The sequence below is a fragment of the Bactrocera oleae genome, chromosome 3, assembly GCF_042242935.1.
Source record: "Bactrocera oleae isolate idBacOlea1 chromosome 3, idBacOlea1, whole genome shotgun sequence".
In the NCBI taxonomy this organism is placed as follows: domain Eukaryota; kingdom Metazoa; phylum Arthropoda; class Insecta; order Diptera; family Tephritidae; genus Bactrocera; species Bactrocera oleae.
Genome location: NC_091537.1, coordinates 72,474,404 through 72,496,311, shown reverse-complemented (window position 1 = coordinate 72,496,311; position 21,908 = coordinate 72,474,404). Strand labels below are relative to the sequence as shown.

At 34.1% G+C, this 21,908-nt stretch overlaps 1 protein-coding gene across 3 annotated transcripts in view; it reads left to right on the top strand.

Annotated features, from left to right (window-relative positions):
• The window catches only part of Lim3 (Lim3 homeobox protein), a 74,406-nt gene that overhangs the window by 40,660 nt on the left and 11,838 nt on the right, over window positions 1–21,908 (top strand). The window contains exon 1 of one of the 3 annotated variants that reach the window (XM_014233367.3): window positions 19,795–20,358. The exons of the other annotated variants lie outside the window; for them this stretch is intronic. Within the exon in view, the coding sequence (XP_014088842.1) occupies window positions 20,244–20,358 (115 nt within the window). The 5' untranslated portion in view covers window positions 19,795–20,243. Of the gene's footprint in view, window positions 1–19,794; window positions 20,359–21,908 lie in introns of those variants that run through there. 3 annotated transcript variants of the gene reach the window in all.

Here is a 21,908-nt window from a genome sequence, read left to right as displayed (position 1 = left end):
ATTTTTGTTTTTTAAAACATCAACTATCAAAATAATAAATTACAATTTTTTTTTTTAAATTCACACTAAATGTGCCCCTTAACTGATGACTTTTAACTAAACCCCGTTAAAGAAAATGAACGATGAAGTTTTACCAGCAATCTAGAGAGTTTGTTGAGGTATTTACATAGAACTTCCATAAGTCGTAGATTGAAATCAATTGCCAAAGAACCAGTTTTAAAAGTTCGTTGTACGCAAAAAAGGATTTGTTTTCGTACCACAGCGGGACTATAAAAATTACTACTCACTTTGTTTCTACAACAACAATCAAGTGAGACAATGGCTCAGTGTTGCCACCTGCAAAAATCAACTAAACTTTTATAACAACAATATAAAAGAAGATGTGTCTGTTAACCTCATTATAAGTTGTTCAGAAGCTCAACAGGTGTATAAAATCGTGAACCGCGATTGTTTTTGTACACAAGAGGTTACAATGAAAAAATTACTTGATTTTACGGTATTCTTTATATAATTAATTATGGACAATAACGACGACGGAGAACCAGCTGGCTTTTATAGCACTCAACAATGCAGACAGTAGTAACTTTGAACTTAGTCAAATGTATTTATGTGCATATAGTACATATATATTTACTTAAATATATATATATATATCGCTTATATGTTTCATGTATACGTAGATATGTATATTAGGGTCAGCCAATATCAAACTAATATCGAATTTATAAGTTAAAATAACAGAGAAAAAATATTCCAGCAAGGCAAGAATTTTACCTTAATTGTAAAAGGTGATGAGCATTAAATGCTTCCAATATAAATAGCACATACAAAGTAATATTTCATTAAAAATAACTTTTGAACTGTTTAGAATAAAAATTTTTACATCTCTGGTTCTGGTTCTTTATTATTTTTTATATCAAAAACGGGAATGAAAAAGAATCAAAAGCAAAAATATACATATATTAACTGAAATACTATAATTGAAAGTAATTAAACGTTAATACGGCAGAATAAGCTTTCCGTTTCAAAATTGAACTAAAATGGTAGAACACGAAGTACGAAAACGCGAAATAATTTAAAATTCAAAAACCCTATTTTTTAATTTTTATAATTATAAACCTAGGATTTACATTTTTTTATTTTACAATATCATAATATTTGGATTAGGATTAATTTAAATCCGTTTTTTTGTAGTTAGCTTTTTTTATTTATCAATCCAATATTTGGAATTAAAACTTAAAAATGAAGTTACAAAATAAATAAAAAAATTTAATATACATGTGTACTCAATTGTCTTTTTAATGCACTATTTACATTAATATTTTGTAGACCTTAAAATTTCCTAAAAAATCTACCTCTGGGGAATTTTTTTCAATTCAATAACTCGTACATTTAGGTTGGCTCACCCTAATGTATATAAATATTTTATGTTTGTCTAATGCCGAGTCATAACAATTTATATAAGTACTTACTTGTGAGCACCCATCTTGACTGACTTTCTTTCAGACTTTTATTTCACAATACTCGTACAACAACAATGGAATCCAGTAAATGATATTGCAAGACAAGCACACGTTTCTCACATATCCTTATGAGTCTCAGCTTAGCATACCTTAAATGCCCAGGTTTTAGCTACCTACTTTTTTTATACAATACAGTTTTCTATGCGACAGTTTTGTTTTTGCTCTTGTTATTGCTTTTTCCTTTCTTTCTGTTCCACCAACTTTGCATTTGCCAAGTGCGCCATACATCCGCAACTCTGTTACTCGGCACAAAATCTAAAGGTGGGTTAATATTTCATGGCCAACGTTTTTAATTACGCAACACTAAAGTGGCAAAGTGTTCCTTTTTATGGCAACGGCAAGCTCTTTCGGTTAAATGCCTGTTGTACTCATTAACTTAAACGTCTTTTTGTTAGCAGGCAAAGAGCACATCTTCACCTCACCTTTGTGTCGTCTCATTAAGAGTGCGCCGCCCTAAGTTTATGGGTGTGGGCGTATGTGCGGTGACCTCACTTACTTACTCGCCACTAACGAAAAGCACCTGCGCAGGTTCATTCATGTTCACCCACACATACACCCAAACCGGAAGTATGGCCGTGACATTCGGTTCGGAGGCAAGTTAAGGCACAAATGGCAAATGATAAGTAGAAATTGCACTTGTTTAACGCATTTCGCTTAGCCACACAGCGTTGGAAGTGAAGCGTGATACTTACACGACCTACTCATCTTCAGCGGCGACGCGTCGTAATTGGTAGTGGCTTCTTTTTTGCCAGTATTATCGCATTACGATTATTTGCAACGCCACGCAAAGCTGCGCCATGTGTGGAACTCTAAAGGAAGTAGTCGTCGATGATTGGGGTTGAGAAATAATACTTAGCCATTTACATACGCAGGTTTGTTTGTGTGTGTGTGGTGTGTTTGTGCTGACTTGAACGCTTGGTTTCCTCGATATTGAATTACTTGCTAGCAAAGTGTTTGGCACGTGTGCTACTTAATTGCAGCATTTAGTTAAAGTGCTTAACTTAACTAAGTTTATGCACAGAAAGTAAGTATGCAGTGGATAGCCTTTTACGGCTTTTTTAAACACTACGTGTAAGATTACATAAACTCTTGCATATGCATGAAATCAAATCGGTTAGCAATAACGCTTACATACAAGTAAGTACGTGCCGTATAATTCTTTCTTCAACTCCTCCTTGTAGTTCGTCCTCATTACTGTTCATTCCTTTTTAGTTGTTGTTTTAAAGAATAAAGAAGCTTACAACAATCCTGCGGTACTTAGTGAACTTGCTAAGTGGTGTCATATTTGAATATTAGTACGGATTAACCCTTGACACATATACATATATGCATATAAGCCCAATAGTATGGATATCCAATTCATGTTCATTTGTTACAGTATCCTAATTTATGAAGATCCGGTCAATTACATTCACATTCTAGAATTTTTTTCTTCGCCCCTTTTGGATTGCGTCAATCGCTATTATCCGGATAACCAAATATATTCAAAAATTGGGATTATTATCAATTATAAAGAGATATCCTATTTTTCGTTTATTTGTACGGACATTGAAATATTCTGCTTATTTATACAATCTGACCAAATTAATCTGAAAATAAAATTCGCTGAAGGACACTGAAGGCCATTCCAGCCGAGGTTTTTACCAAGAGTATGGGAAATCGGATGCATTGGAATTTGAAGGCGATAAAAAATATTTGTATTAAAGAATTATATTTTTTAGATGGAATGATTGAAAAATTCTATAGAAATGAAGCAAAGACAGGTATCAAAAGAAACATCACTCGATAACGCGACGACTTAAATTTCTCTTTCTCAAATGACATTTTTCTCTTATCGCACGAACATTCCGGTATGAAAGGAATTGTTAATAGCCTAGTAGAGCTGGAACACACAGCTGGACTTGATATATTTATCATAAAAACGAAGGCTTTCAATCACTCCAGCAAAATTGAAATAAGGATTGACAATCACGAGAATTAAGTTCTTCGACAGCTGTTTCCAACTGACTGAGCCAAATCGAATGTCAACTGCACGATAAGCAAAGCGAGGATGGTGGCCGAATAACTTCGGCGATTTTTGGGAATTTTCAATTTTAAGGGTATATTTACACATATTTTAAGAATACAGGTGATCGTAAAAACTCCACTCTCCACTCCGTAGATGAAACATAAAAAAAGCAAAAAAATTCTCTCCTAGACATTGCCAAAATGACGGCGTTTTTAAAAGAAAGTTTTACTAAAGATTTTGATCGTTTCTGGCCTGCCAAAATTTAAGTTTTGATCAGATCAAAAAACTGGTAAGGAGAGCTATATACAGAACATGTAGAAAAAAGACAAGAGGTTGCTGCCAATATTGTCTAACCTCGTTATCAATGACATCGAGTCATTTTGGGATAAGGCTAGTATGGGTGCCAGGCCGCTGCGAAATCGCAAGTAACTTTCAAGCTAAAGAGGTGGCAAGGAAGGGCACACTAAACCTGCTATCAATGGAATGGAAACGGGTCGGTGCTCCACTCTCCTCTTGTATTCTATTACTGGATAGCTGGGCATCACGGGAGTGTAGTCAGCGCTGGGCAACCATCGGTTCATGCAGTGAGCTCTTTGCCCTCAATAAGGCTTAGTTGAAGGGGTTTCAACAGGCCATTATGCTATCGGTGTTTACATTATATGGTTGAGAATCTCACAGGATACCAGCTGCAGAAACTGTATGAGAAAAGACGAGGTGGAAACATCTCAACACTTCATTCTTGATTGTCCCGCGTTTGCGAGACCAAGGCTTAAATACTTGGGAGCTCACACTTTCAGATATCCCACGAAACTAGTGGGTATTTGAAATTAAACGCCTAAGCAAATTTGTATAAGCCACAAGACGTTTTGCCATCTTACATATAAGATCGGATACAGAAGATCTATTTTTATGGCTTCACAAAGGACTGCATATAGTCGTCCAAGTGCGATCCCTGGATCAGCCATCAAACATAACATAGCTTAACCTAATCACTGCAGCAAATTTGGAAAACGTTAATCAGTGGAGCTGTTTGCGTTAAGCGTCAACACTCTAGTGAGCTGTAACTCAAAAAATATTTTTTTTAATTTTAATTTTTACGATCTTATTTTGCTTATGCACACAAAGTCTCACTGCGTTAGGATTAATTGTTATCAATAGACTCAATTTGGGTCCCGAAACACGACAAAATAGATCAATGGTGTCTAGCAGTAAAGCAAGATATAAAATTGCACCAATTAGTGAAAAAATATCTTTTACACATACATATGTATGTATAATCACAATTATTGATTTATGCTAAGGAAGCTGGTAACAATGCCACAGGTTTTCTGCCGCCCTAACGGAAAGCCTACTAAAAGTAAGTTCAACACAAATGCACATATACATAAGTATGTAGGTATTGGCTTAGGCTAAATTGAGTTAGGCCTTTCAATGGATTATTATATTTAACATTAACTTTTTCAATTGAACGTTTAGAATAACTTAATTCCGCCTTTGTGTCGATACTCAAATCACGACTCAAGCCCTAATAATATAACATAAGATTCTCCAACAATAACAATATCACCTACATATACAAAAACAACAAGTGGCATCGCAAAATACAAATAAAAAACAACAAAAACTCAGTATTTCGTCAAAGTGATTTAAGTAAACAAAGCATAAAAGCGAAACGGCGCTCGACCGACACCACCCCATTTCGAATAACTAACGAACCAACATGAACACATACATAAGTATGTATGTACATACGTACCAGCCGTGAGTGCTAAAATTGCTGGTGTGCGCATCTGTTATGAAGCATTTATCAAAATGTCAATGCAGCACTTAAGCCGAATCCATTAAATAACTTACACTCATTCATTGGCCACGATGACAAAAACGACGACGTCGACGAGCATTTACCGTTGCCTGCATTCCTTTTACCAACTGTATGCATGAGTGTATGTATGTATGTAAATGCCCGCTGTTATGCGATTTGGGAAGGACATCGCCGCAGCGAGTGGGTGTGGTGTAGCAGCGCACCCAATGCATTATCGCACCCGTCGCCAGCTCACACCAGCCGCTAGCGTTTTGATGGCTAATGGCATAAGGACACTAAGCACGCAACACAATATTCAACCATGTAATCCTTTAAGTGTATGCAAGTGCAATAATTTGTTTGCAGTTTCCGCTAAGTGCTCTATTTACTTCAAATGAAAGCAACAAATATACAAACACGCATAAACAGTACAACAACAACAACGAAAGCAAAAACCTCTACTAAATGCGGCCAATGTAACAATAGTGCTTAAGGAGTGTACTAACAACAACAACATCAAAACCAACAACAACATAAACATATCGCTGACGTTTCGTTGGTAGAGAAGCGGGGACGGCTTGCCGGCAAACGGTAATAATTCAAAAGGGTGTTAACGTTTTCCCTAACAAAATCATTTCGAAACTTTAAATGTTGTGTGGGGGAAGCAGCGCGTAGGCGTGTAAAACGTGAAATGTAGTGGAGAAAAAAGTCAGAACAACAACAACAATCGACAAAACTAAAGCCTGCAGGGATATTTAGTGACATTATAACAAAATGTGCTACCGGGGTAAATCTACATAGATACACTCATACCTACTTAAGCGAGACATAGGCACGAAAAACGCAGGACAAGCACGATGACGCGTACAATACTTGCGTTTCAACTTGCAGATGGTCGAAATGCGGCGCATTTGACTCAATTTTATTGTCTATAGTGATAAAATCCACAAGTTCCCAGTTTCGACAGCGCATATTTCATTAAGTAGTAAAATTTTTGTCGCAAATCCGTCTGGCAGGCATTAAGTCGTTTTAAGACTATCGATTTTTTTTTTAAACGACGTCGCAATTAAATTGCTCGAAAGATATTGAGTACGGCAATTATGAGGATGGTTTGTATTGCTGTTGTTGTTGAACCGGCAGACAATATCCCTGAAGTAATTTGAAGAAATGCTGTCAAGTTAACAGTCATTGGCCGGATAAAAAGCCGGGTCTGTTCAGTTTACGTTGATACGCCTGTCATGGGTCTATACCTTCAGAAAATAAAATTTTTGTATTCTTCGTACCTTACGGTTATAAGATTTGTCTATGACAGTTCATTTTACTTAATACTGTATGAAAGTTCCCTAAAAGCACTAATTTTCGTAAATACGGCTAGATTTTGTTACCCTTGAACTCGAAAAAGTCAACTTCGTTTGTTCTGATTACATTTTATAATATTTAGCGGACCTTCAGCCTATATTCAATATGAGGGCATGGCGAATGATCGCTTTGGTCTGGTGATTAGAAGTGCGGTTGAATTCGTGCCCTATTCTGTTCAATACAAAAGTTTTTTTATAACCCCTTAGTAAGATTATACAAATCTCTAAAAATATTTCGTAATGGAAAGCATCATATTAAGTTCAGTCGTCGTTGGGGGTCTTTCTTAGTTCCTTCACCCTTTTATCGGAGAGCATCTATGTACACGCAACAATTGTAATAATAATTCGGCCAAGTCTCAACCAAGATGCAGAGGTGATATAATTATAAAGCTATTGGAGTTGATCGAGGGGCTCCCCACCTTATAAGATACTAGGTTCCTCTGATATCCGAACAATTGCAAGCAATCAATCAGGACGCTACGAAATTTTTCAAAAAATCTTAGATTTTAAACACATTTTGAATTGGTGGTGAAAAGTGCTACGGTTTTATATTGTTGTTGTCTCAACTATGGTGTTTATTAAATTCTTTCAGAGGCGATGATGCAGTTATGTTCTGTCGACAAGGTCATATTATGACATCCAGAAGAATATATAACTACATATTATATATGAAGAGTATATCAGATTAGACTAGTTAAGTGTTAATTTAATCTAAAACAACATACAAAATGGGTTTTTTAACCGTTCAACATTCAGTTCTACTGTTAAGAGCTGAATGCAAATGTCATCTTCAGATCGAATCTACGTTAGTAAAATATAGCTGTTGCATACACTTAGGCGCGCATATGTTTTTCAGAGCTTTTGTACCAATGGAGGGATCTACTAAATTTAAGTACCTCAGGTTATTAGACAAACAGTTACTGCACTTTTATGAGTAGTTTTATCATACATGATATTCATTCGGAGACTTTGCCTATCAAAACCCAAAAAACGCTGTTTAAATTTTTTTAGTACTACAAGTATTGAAGAAGAGAAAACACATTATTTAAAAACCTCACTGCTTTGGATGTCGCCACTGATGCTAACTTTTTATTATTCCGACTTAGAGTTTTGTTTTCTTCCTCGCATTATATGGTTTTTTGAGTTTGACAAACATCAGATTTTCAAATAACAATAAAAAAAAGTGAATTTCGGCTGAACCGAAGCTACAATAACCTTCACAAATGCATTTCTTATGGGATAAAAGGGTATTAAAAGATCTTTATCTTGATTTGATCGGTCAATTTGTATAACAGCTGTATACTATAATAGTTCGATCTGAACAATTCCTTTGGGTATATTCGACAATAATCAGTATCAAATATCGTGAAAATAATTTGCAAATAAACAAGTTTTCCGTACAAGAACTTGATTTTGATCGAACATTTCGTATAGCGGCAATATGCTATAGTTATCCGATCTAAACAATGTGTCTGAAAAATACATTTGTCTTCGATAATAATTCATTACAAATTTCGTGAAGATATCTTGTCAAATAAAAAAGTTTTCCATACAAGAACTTGACTTTGATCGTTCAGTTTGTATAACAGCTATATGCTATAGTGGTCCCATAACGGCGGTTCCAACAAATGAATAACTTCTTGGGGAAAAAATACTGTGTGCAAAATTTTAGATGGATCTCTCGAAAACTGAGGGACTAGTTCGCGTATATACCTACAAACATGGCTAAATGGTCTCAGCTTAAAATAATCAGGGTATAAAAACAGTCCCAAAGCTTTATAGTTCCCTGCTGGGTATGTATGATATATTTATGTATACATCTCACTTATATTATTGGTGACTTCATTTGAATTTTTTGTCAGATATTGGGCCTTTATTTACATTTGGTATAAATACTGCATCTACAAACGTACATACGATACGTATATCCATACTCACATACAGGCAAGCGAACATCAGGACATTAGTTGGCGGAAATCCCACTTTTGGTTTCGATGTTTGTATGTCTGCTTATTACCGCGCTCTATTTAATTCATTCACCCTTCATTCACATTAACTGTTATGTAGTCACAAAAAAAAGAAAACAAAAACAACATAAAGTACTTGTGCGATGTAATGCCATTAAGGGCGACCGCCCAGACCGCTACTACCACGACCACGTCGATATTATGCATAGTTTACGAGGAGTCATCGCCGTTGTCCTTGCAATTAATGAATGCCACTCGTAAGTGCTTCTAACTTTTACTCGGATTAGATTCAATCAGGTTGCATAAAGTCAATACATTATTGGAGATTATTATATTTTTGTTATATTCTCTTCGAATCCTATTTTGTTATTGGCAATTAGTAACTTATTTTAAGAAATGATGACTTTGCATGAGTCTTTTTCACTTTTAGCTGGTTTTTCGATATAAATTAAGCAGTAAAGCTAAGCCAACGAATTCCTTCCATCTAGAGCTTCCGGCGTAATGGAAAATATAGCAAATTAATCGCGGTGGATGTGGTCCCGCCCCTTAATAAGTTAATAACCAAATAAATAAGTAAATAATAAGTTAACCATATTCAACATTACACCCACGCCTACTTCCTATCACAATTTTAAATTCCAACAGATTTTTTTCACTTTGCAGTGCATAAAACGAGAGCCAATGATGTTAGTGCTGTCTAAAAATTGTCGAAATCGTACCATATCTTTTCAAGTTCCAAATACGTGAACACCTGTGCTCATGGCCGAATTAAAATAAATACTTAAAAGATCGGCCAATTTGTGAGATACATTGATGAAATACGTACAGAATCTGTTTCTGATAATGTTGTGCTCTTGCGTCAAAAATGTGTAAAATCGGGTCGGGAGTATGTATATATTTACAACTGATCATTTATATATATATTTTATATGGTATCTCACATTTTCTTTTGGGTGTTACAAACATCATATGAAACTTAATATACCCTGTTCGGGGTATAAATATGTGGTTTACGCTGAATAAGAATGAATTGGTCTAGACCTTGGACTAAACGTCATATTCCTGATATAAAAGTTTTGGATCCTCTAGTTGAGTTTTTCCTCATATAAAAAATACATTAAATTTTGTATCTTTGGTTGAGTTTATATCACATATACTTACCATATTTGAGCTAAATATCTGAAACATTAAACAAAATGTAATAATGAAACTAAGTTAGCCTAACTTATACTATAGTTAATAAGATACCATATATACTTGTAATCCTTTCATAATTGGAAAGGATTTGTTGAAACCACCGATATCGGACCACTATAGCATATAGATGCCATACTAATTGAACGATCAGAATCGAGTTCTTGTAAGGAAAACTCTTTTATTTGACAATATATCTTCACAAAATTTCGCAAGCATTATTATATTATATAAGTCATTACTACATAATACCATGTAAATTTTTCAGTCCGAACGGCTATAGCAAAACCAAGTTTTTGAATGGAAACTTTTTTATTTGTGAAGGGTATTCTAGCTTCGTAGTAATAAGAGTATAAAGTGTTTGGTCACACCCGAACTTAGGCCTACCTTACTTGTTTTTTATTTATATTAGTGAATATAATAAACTAGATTAAAACGTATTCAGTGATTATATAATAAAAAGAGCGGTATTCTTGCAAACACGACCATGAAGACAAAGTTGTGAAAATGCCAAAATCGAGATATGACACGTTCATAAACATCTAACCTAAACAACAGATGTGTTCAAAATTAGAATATCTTTATACAGATAAAACCTACAAATGCAGACCAACTGTTAAATGTACAAATATATTATTATGAAAACGCTATGCGAGTGCACCTAAGTGGCCAATAGTGTTTGTAGTACCTCATGGTGAGTGTCGGATAACGTGCAGACCCATCGTTAGTTTGACCACACGCAATGCATTAAACTCCATTTAAAGTTAATTTCAGGTCATTTATTCACGCTTGCACAATATTCGGTCGTTTCTGCGCGCATTGCGTAAGCCCATAACGCACCCTTCAGTGGGCGCAGGTGTGTCAGTGTGTAAGTATAATGAATATTTAAGTAGAAAAATGTTTAGCACGCGCCAGCATTTTGTTAACTCTCATTAAAAAGTCGCTCACTGACCAAAATGAGCAAAATTTAGTTGCCGGGCGCTTATCTCACTTTCATGATATTTGCAATTAAAACAATGCCGACTAACAAAAAGTTTTGCCATTTAGGTTCAAATCGTAATTTCCAAACGGCCTGTTAAAGTTAAAGAGCTTCCTACAAATAAGTGTACATACAAATTAGGAATATATAGAAATGTTTTCGCAAGCAAACGAGGATTTGGTTGTGAACAGATATTAATAAAGGAATTTATTTTTTCGCAAGCTCTTTATTTAACAACAACATATTGCTTTATATTTTTTTGAACGAACTGTCTTTAAATATATTCAAGAGAATACGTTTTAAATTATGTTCTAAAAATTAAGAATTAATTAAATTTCATTTATTACATACTATTAACATAAGAATTAAATAATTTTGTTGGTTTAAGTTGAACTGATTTTTTTGTCTGTAATTTGAAATCAAAAATAAAGGTACAGTTAAATTCTGTCAAAACATTTTTTCTTTTTTATTAGTTTTATACTCAAAATAATATAGTAGTACTTATACTGGGCCCACGTTTATTTCCAACATCACGTCCTGCCTTTTGAGGTTTGCATGCTGAATGTATTGCTTATCCATACTCTTAAAACTGAACTGCCGACGTCCTCCTCAATGATGAAAGTTACAGACAAAATGATTCGCAACTTTTTGGTTAACGAAGTCAACTGATGCTGAGATCTAAGTTCCAGTAGTACGATGCAGCTTGCTATACTCTAAAATCAAATACTCAATTTATTGGTACGAACCTTCGGGGACCGAGCATGTCAAGAAAATAGGCTGCTAATTGATAAAATAGATCATGTTATTTGACTACCTTAGACTACCTTTGGTGTTGTTACGATAGTCTATGCTGATGAAGCTGCAATTTAAACCCACATTTTACGCGTTTTTTTCGAAATAAGGCTGGCTTTACTCGAGGAGTGGTAGAAAATCGGACGGACTGTTCAAACTACAAACGCCATTAAACGTAAGAGGCAAAAATTGGACATTTTAATAATATTTCTGTGTATTATTTCAAATAAAAGATTAAGATCTAAACAATGTTTGTATCTAATCTCATGTGAATCTAACGCAAACAGTTGATTTTTGTTTAATTCTGGGTTGACATGCGTTTAGAAATTAATCTTCATCTTGATTTTGTTGCACCACAATCGTGTTCTTGTGCTTTTTATTCGGTAAACATCATATAAAAATTATATGGTCCTGACAGTCCATGACAATGCTTATGACCAGAAATATAAATAGCAATTTTTGTTTTATTGGTCAGAACAGGGATTGGACTAAGGTCCAGTGTTGTGATGGGAAGCAGGTTGATATCGAAAATGCTAAGACCTGAATGTAGGACCTGAACCTAAACTTACAAAAATGATATAAATATATTAGAGATATCCTTAAATGTTAAAATGAAAAAATTCCTCTCCTATGTGATACTATTGTGATTGAAAGAAACGCTTTTTAATTTTGTATAAGTTCAGATATTTTTTTATTCTAAAATAAAAACAAAATTGAAATAACTTCACAAGAAAATTTGGAAAACGAATAGTAAAATGTGTTTTTTTATAATCTCGCAACCTGGAGCTACAGAGTATAATAGTTTTGTTCCACTAACGGTTGTTTGTATTACCTAAAACTAATCGATTTGAATATAGGGTAAGACGGCTAGTATTGCAGATGGGCGTAATCGGACCACTGCCACGCCCACAAAGCGTCATTAATCAAAAACAAATAAATTGCCATTATTTGGTATACAAGACCACATTAGGGAAGGGTATCTGCAGTTTAAAATATTTTTTTAAAGTGGGCATGGTCCTGCCCTCTAAAGCTATACTAAAAAAATTCACTGGAAACAAATGTTTTTAGCACCCCTATCGACGTGGTGAAAATGGGTGAAATCGGGTGAAAACCCCGCTTACTCCCATATAACGGTACTGTTAAAAACTACTAAAAGCGCGATAAACACGCCAGAGACATTAAATTTTATCCCTGGGTCCCTGGAATGGTCTTTATAGGAACCGCTTTTAAAATTATACAGTGGGTGTCGCACCGCCCACTTTTAGGTGACAAGATCTTGCGATTTGCTTAACTGATTTCAACCAAATTCGATACGAAATCGGATTACAAACACGCCTACTTCCCATAGAACACAATTTTAGATTCTATCTGATTCTTTCACTTTCGACTATGAAAATCAAGCAACAATGATTGTATTGGGGTAAAACTTTGCGCGAATAATGCGTTTAAAGTATGCCACTTTGTGACTAAAAAATGTCTAAGTCGAACCAAAACTGTTCAAGCCAATAGGTACTGAATATGTCGACCCCAGTGCCTATAGTTGACTGTTTACCGAAAATCTCAGTCAATGTGTAAGATATATAATTGAAATTCATATAATAAAATAAATAAATGAAACTCTTGATAATAGTATGAACTTACACTTAATTACTTATTTTATTTTGCCTTCGATGGGAAGCCCTACAAAAATGACATGACTTAACAATCATCACTGTGATTATTCCGTATGTGACGTGCGGTTACCTGTTGCGTTTTTAAACAGTTAAAATCCTTTGTGTGTTTCTTTAAGAACCCCCTTAATGTTCAGATACTTATATTTTAACCATTCTTTATCTAGTCTCCAAAAGAGAATTAAAGTACTTACTAAAAGTATTACAGCTTTTCCTATAAAAATATCTACAAAATGGCAGCAACTGACAAGTTGATATGTCAAAACAACTGAAATAATAATTGACAGTTGAGAGGGATAACAAATAGCAAATATATACTGTTACAAAAGTTTTGTCGCCAAATTATATTTTGGGAAACGAAATTTAGAAAATACGAAATGTTTTCTACGTATGTGTGTAGACTTAAAAACTTTCTACGCATAATTCGAACTACATATATACAAACATATTTTCAAGTACTAGTGCATCCATACAAGTATGTATGTACATCTTATTATACAATATATGAATAAACGGTTGTATGTATTGTATATGTGTATTGGGGTAAATGTCTCACTTATTCCGTATACGAAAGAGAAAAAAATATAATTCCACCCCAAAACAAGCAATGAGTCCACCCACCTTTTTGCAACTACTCATACATAAGTACATACATATTTATTTACATACAAGAAATCGCGACTCCTCTGCACTTGCAGCGTTTACAACCCCTGGACATGCGTCGATATGAAGTCAACTAGTGGGGAGGCATTTGCGGCACGCCCTTTTTACATAAGTGTAAGGATACGATTACTCGGTTGGATTTTTTTTACTTCTCATCCTAGACATTGTTGACTTGTTTACTTTTAACGAATGGTTGCCATTTTATTGTATTTAATGACAATTCATAGGTACTCCCTCGGTGATGTTGTCACCGAGTTTTTGTAGTTTTATAGACACTGTAACAATATGCAACGAATTTATAGTGAGCATATATTATATGTTATGTCAGACACGCTGACTTTTTGTATCCCTAAATTATAGTTTCAAATGCATGAGTGTATATACATAATATATATGTATTTAAATTATTTCAGTACCTACATACTTGCACATACATATATGAATGTAATACTAATATACAGCAATAACCTGCGGTCGGTGTTGTAAAATTCATGACAGAATTCGGAATATGTAGTACATGATGAACTCAAATTAAATGTAAAATTACTACTTCTATATATTGTACATAGTTAGATGTTTGCATTAGTGTGCTGAAGCTCGCCGCAAAAATTATATTATTAAGTCGCATTTTCTTCACGGCGAAACACCTGTATCACAAGGATCTAAAGAGATCAATTAGCATTAACAATTAATAGGAGGATCCTTCATCATCTAACAGTATATAGTTCCACATGCAACGACGTTCTTATTATAGACTAGCATAGTACCACTACCATACAATCGCTATAATTGTCAAATTTAAGTCCTGACTCTATGAACTTTGCGGCAAAGTATACAAACTCTAATTGTAAGTTGAATTGTCACAAAATAGGTTAAATCTTCTATACGGCTGCACCGAAGCTATACCCTTTGCATTTGCATTTCTTAAAGCAACTATAGTAAGTATAACTAAATCTGAAAACATAACCCCCTAACGGTTTGCATCCAACGGAAGATGTTTTGCTAGTTCTTTCTAGCCCATTTAGGGTAGAGGACCTTATATAGACGATGATATGAACCTCGAACTTTTAATATTATTTAAATTCAATTTTGCACACGACCGCTTCGTAGGAAGCCAACTGGGCGTGTGAGCCGCGCTGTACTTTATTTCTTGACAATAACTTCCCTCCCACAAATGACGCCTACATCGCATATTATGTGTCAACCTAGACGAGCGAGGTGAACGGCGATCAAGCGACCAAAGCTTTTACAGAGGAGACATTTCAATTATTTTTATAAATAAAAGAACATTTATTGTGATGTAACTATAACAGTTAGACATAGTACACATTGGAGATAATTATATGTTCTGTAAAGTCGCAGTGTATTATTTTGTTCTATTATCAATATTAATCGCAGCGCACGCGATGTAAGGAATTTTTTAGGTTAGTTTTTTACACATTTGGTTATATTATTGGTGTTCTAGTAAGAATGCCGAACTTAATATATTCAGGGATTCATATGCCGCAGATTAAAGGGGTAATTTGCACCTACAAATTTTATTAGGTAAGATTTAAAAAAAAAGGAAGGTTATCCTTTATTGACATAAAGAAATACTAAATTTATTACCAACAAATAACCCTAATCGCCATACTTCAAGATTTGGCGAATCGAATTCAGCCAAGAAGTAACTATAAGAAGTATAACCAACTAATGAAAGGCTATAATGTTATATGTAAAGAAATCATTATAAGTGGTACAAGCTATTTCTAGAAGAACATCTTATAGGCTAAACACGTTCCAGACGCACCACTATGTCAACAACTAGCGATAACGTTAAAGAAGTAAAGAAGATAGCATTGGGGAGTACTCAAGAAAAAAGTTTATGCCTAAACTACTTAATTTCGATAGGAAGATAATGCTACTGATGACCCTGAATTACTCAAAAAGGTTTTACCTAATCCGAGATCCCAATCATCCCCATGGAAGAATTTAACTGAGCCGAGAGCAAAGAAACCAGGTTTGAGCAAAAACTTTGTTTGTTGTTTTTCGATTACCATGGTGTTGCGCTAATAATTTATCACGACAAACGATTTTTCTTATATCCAAACTGAAGACTTGTATACATTGAGTGGATAAATACTAAAGTATACATCAAATAGAACCTATGCTTTGGATTGTGTCAGAGCAAACGACTAATTTTTAACACTTTTCGTTTATAAAAAATTTCTAAGGAATTCATAATTGAAAATTAATCAATTTAATTTGAAATTGAAAATATAAGAATTAGCACTAAAACATATTGTGGAGTCATAAAATATTTACAATATATCCAAAAATTCTTCAATAAAATTTGTTAAACTTTAAACTTAGTTAAATATTCGGCAGAATTAATAATTTACCAGTTACAGATACACGACAAAGCTTTCCAAAATATTGTAATTGCAACAATAAAAGTATTTAATATGTATATAGAGCTTAGGTATATACATAATAATATAATTACAATCATCACCGTGAAAGGCATATAAAAATGTATGTTTTACAAGTATTAAAGATGATTTACAAAGGAGGCATTTATTATATACATACATATGTACTTACGCAGTATGTGTACATACAGTTATGTTCATATTAATAGCAGCGCTAGTTTGGATATACTTCAATGCACAAAAAAGTGATCTATTTGCAATAGCTTAAAACTTTTCAGATTAAAAATCTGTGTAGAAAATCATTACTTACTTGAGGTAAGCGTAGCCCTATTTTATAAGTACATTTCACCTCGATCGATTTTATGAGTTGTTCATAAAAATGGCAAGACAGCTTTAACCTTTCTAAGTGTGAAAATTAATATAAAATTTACCTACGCTTTAAGCGTCTCACTATGGTTAAGACAACTCAGTTAGAATTATTAAATACAAAAAAAAAATTAAGTAAAATAGAATTTTCCTTTCCAAGCATTATTACCAAAACGTTAAAATTTTTAAAGAAAAAATGCAAGGATATACAAAAAATAAAAAAAAATTTTGTTTGACGAAAACTGTGTCCAGTTTCCTAAAATTGAGAAAAAAATAACAATATTTGGCGAAAAAGGACAAATAAACTTTCCGAAAAGTCATTGAATTAGTTAGAAGGCAGCCAAATATTAGCTCTCAGAAGGTGAAGGATGACTTCAACCATAATGTGAGTATATGAGCAATCAGAAGACCAATTTAAAAGACAGCAACCCACACGCTAACAAAACTTATTTCTGTTTGCAAATATCCACATAAAGTGGTAAAAAGCAAAATAACGAAATATTTTATGAACAGATGAAGGTGAAGTATCACTTCCTAAGCTCTAATCATCAAAACTGATCTGAATATATTTGTATACTTTTTGCACCGAGAAGAATACATAACCTTAAGTTATAGCTAGCTGCTTCTCATAGAGTGGTCGATGGCCTATACATATAGAATTTAAGGCATTGTAGACCAACTGCAATATTTTCGACTTATCGAATACGAAGAAATATCGCATATATTGGCTTTTTAATACGGCGAAAGAGTCGAGAAATACCAGGAGGTCTGCAAAGACTTTTTTAAAGACAACAATAATGACGAAAGAGAGTTGCCAGCTTAATTTTGTGACATCGAAAATGTGTATCATGTAATATGTTTTTGGAAAAATACGGATTAATAAAATACTTTTATATTGCACAGAGTATAATAGTTTTGTCCACATAACTCATCGAACTAGATATGGGGTTATACATATATAAAAGGTGATGAGACCAGTTGAAATTCGTCTGACTGTCTGTCCGTTCGTCTATCTGTCCAAGCGATAACTTGAGTACAAATTAAGTTATATTGATGAAACTTGCTACATATGTTCTTTGGCACCCAAGGCAGGTTCGTACTGCAAATAGGCGTAATCGGGAGCCAACCAACTTAGCCCTTCCTTACTTGTTTTAGTTAACTATTGACATTTTTGGTTTTTTTTCGTGAATTGTAAGTAGTTTGTGGTTTTACTGATAGTTTTATGAATCTACCTTTGAAATAAATATAATGTTATTTATATACATACATATGTTTTCTGGTATTCGTCTATGTAGTAGTATCCGAAAATACGTTGATTTAAATTTGTATTGTACTACTTTTTGAAAACATACTACCTCTTCTCATTCCTAAATATGCACTGATATTTTCGTGCGCATAACTGTATATACTATGTATATATTTGTATTTGGTAAATTGTAATTATAAGTCACTGCATTTACTGTCAAACATTAAAAAATATATGATTTATATATGCACATAGATATGTATGTACATGTACATGTATATATATGATATAAATAATTGATATATATTTACTTACGAATTTATTGTTAAACTTATTTATAGACATCTATATGTATCTATGCATGCACATTAATAACCAATTTAAGGTCACTTTAATGCCTAAACCAAACAGGCATAATAAAGATGACAAAAGTCGTTTTAACTTCAAAGCAGTCGCTCGGTTCGATAGTTATGTACAAAGGTATAAGCTTTAAGTGCTTGATAGACTTATACATACATATACCTATGTACAGAAGCATAGATAAGCATACACATTCACATAGATAGATATATGAGTAAATACGACATATAACGATGTTAAAGTATGTAACTGCAAGCTAAAGCAAATTCAATCCAAACACACTAAATACGCACCCGCGTTTCAACAACTAACAATATATATGTATATGGGTATATATTTACATATCAACATGCAAACGTGCAAATAAATATACACATTTAAAAGACCACTCCCTAAAAATGCGAACCCACAAAACAACCAATCCAGATCAGTTGAAAAGCGCTTCAACGCGCTCTCGCAATAGAAAACATCTCAATAACACACACACACACAAACTCTCTTCGTCGACCCTTCCCCGCCTTTCCAATTGGAGTCTCACAAAGCTGCGTGCTTGAAGCCGCAAAAGCACTTTGTATCCTGGCAAAAGTTGGCACTGCATAGAGCAAGTTGAAAGCACAGAAGGACCAACCCAAGCAGCCCATACACATGCATACATACATGTAGGTATATATATATATGTGTGTGTACGTTGTATGGGTAAAAACGAGCATTCGACCCGACTGACTTTGCTGGAGCTCAGCAACAACTCCAGGAAAATGCAACACTTACCCCGAGCAGTCAAACAGCCAGACAGGCCGCCAGCCAGCCTGTTAGTCAGCTAACCATCCAACGAGTCAGCCATCCATCCGATATAAAGTGTTGAGCGCACAATCCGCTCACGATGTACCGAAAGTCAAACGGGTACGAACAGCATTAAACCGTACCAACAAACCGAATGTACAGAATGTCAGCCAGCCAACCTCACGCCCACCAACCCCAACGTTACCTTGCAAGTTCATAGCAATACACTAACAAAACTAAGTACATTTGTACATATGTATGTGTGTGTATGTCAAATGTGCCCCTTGTGTTCAGTGTGCGCTGGTGGTTGCTCAATAGATTCAGCAAAGCGCTTTCTTCCATTTTCCACTGGAAGCAACAATTTTCAGCTTGATTTTGAGGGTAGGGCCACCGCGCGATTATGTCAGCAACTTTATACAAATCTGACAAGAACAGCAATAACAAGAAAGGAAACAATACCAGCATAAAGTTATCAACTTGGTTTGTATTTAGTTCTTTTTGTTTTTGTTTTTGTATTCGTATTTGTTATTGCATTCGTTTTGCAGTTATTTGCTTGTCGGCGTTGTTGTTGTTATGGTTTTCATAGCTACAACTATTCATTGTATGGATGTGTGTATGTATATTTAGCTGTTTACCGTTTTTACCCCTGAATTACCGAGTGCACTTGCAGAGAGCACACCTAACCTAACCGTCCATCCGTAAAGATGGGCTTGTAGTGCAACGATTCGGTTAGCGTCAGTACGGTACGAGACGCACCTTTCGCGACGACTACTATTCTCTACTATCCACTTAGTGTACGGTGTGGCCGATTTTTGAATGTACTTTACACTCGCGCTGACGTTTCGCCGTTGTTCGAGAGTCGATTTTTACTTGTCCGTTAGAGATCTCGTCAGTGTTTTTGTGTGCCACTTTTTTTGTTTAAGAAAAGGCTAAATTAATTAGAATTATATTACTTTAATTTTGTGTCCTAATGCAATTTTGTATTGTGTAACGGTTGTGCGCGTAAGGCCTAAAAAAGTAGGCATTTTTTAATTGCAATTAATATGGATTATGTGTGAGCGTTGCAAACACCGCACGGTCGTTTTTTAGTGCTGTGCTGTGCCGTGACGCTTCGAAATCAACAGGATGGAACTTTTAAAACTTATGATGTTTAAAAGTGACTTTCTGTGTTCCGGTGGAGGAAAATGTGATGATCGTGTACCACCAATCAATTTGAGTCAATTGCCAGAATTTTTATTGTGTAAGTGTGCCAGACGAAATGCATGTGGTTTAAAAAATGCAAGAAAATATATTTTAATAATTATATTAAATTATAGTGAAAAATAACAATGTTGCCAGCTGTAAAGTTTTGTGAGGTATTATAACAAATATATGGGAACAAAAGGAAAACTCCCAAAAAAATACACACTATTTTTCATTTACCGACAGATCCAGCCTGAATATGTAGAAAACGTCTTTCAAAACAGCTGAACTCGATACTGCAAAATTTGAGACAATGTAAAATATTGTAAAATTTTAATACTACACGTTTTTACTTCTCAAGCGGCGGCAGATAAAAATTTCGGATGCAGCATTTGCAATGCGGCGGTTAATTTTATAGTAATAACTAAATAATGATAATGCTTTAATTTTTGATACGAGCAAATAAAAAAAAATAAAACCTTAACTCCAGCTTCACCGAAGCTATAATACCCTTCACAGTTACATTTTTTATAGCCTAAAAAGGGTATTAAAAGATCCCTATCTTGATTTTGATCGGTCTGTTTCTATGATAGCTATATGTTATGATGGTCGGATCTGAGTAATATGTTCGGATATTGTAGCATTGCCTTAGACGTGTGAAAAGTTTCAGATCGATATCTCAAAACTCTAGTTCATGTATACACAGAAAAACAAACGGACATGGCAAAATCTCGAACGTTTCCTTCTGGGTGTAACAAAGTCAGGCTTATAACATGCCAGCAACAAATATTGAATCCAACTTTGAAATCTAAAAAAACAGTGATATAACATTCTATTATAATTCCGATTGTGAAACTGTAATATAAACAGAATAAATGTGAAAACTATAAAATTCGAGGAAACGTAAGAAAGACATCTAAAGTTCAAATGGTTTTATTTTATATTAATAAGTGATTTTAACATTTCTAATTATTTAATACAAATTATACATTTCAAAATCATCTTTGAATGCACTGAAATCCTAATAAAGGCTTTTTTATAACCGGCATACCGGAAAATATGGATGTAGTGACTCTGGGTACATGCGACGGAAGAAAATAATTGACTATAACCAAAAACCATAAAAATCCACACACATGCCAAGTTTGCCAACGGTAGATTACTTCATAACACAAAAACGGATTATTAAGGAGTCTATATTATCTATATAATTCAATTATTATTTTTTAAAATTTATTAAATTTTATTTAAAATAAAAAGCGGTAATTGACTATTAGCCGAACGTTATTGTAGGAATTCGTAGCAAGAAAAGAATTTCCTACAATAATGGATGTGCAAATAAAATTTTTCCAATTACAAAAAAAATGGTATTTTTTACATGACATTTATGACAAATTAAATATGAAACTTATCAAATAATTCTACGTCAGTCTCTAGTTAACCTCAATTGATAAACATGGTCCATATCTCAAATTAATAGCTACAGGATTGAGGGAGTTATACCTTCGACCGTGTTGATAAAACGAGTTTTGAGAAAAACTTATATAAACCTCTTCATCCATATGTTCACTGTTAAGAACCAAACCGAAGATTCTTATAAACGAAAAT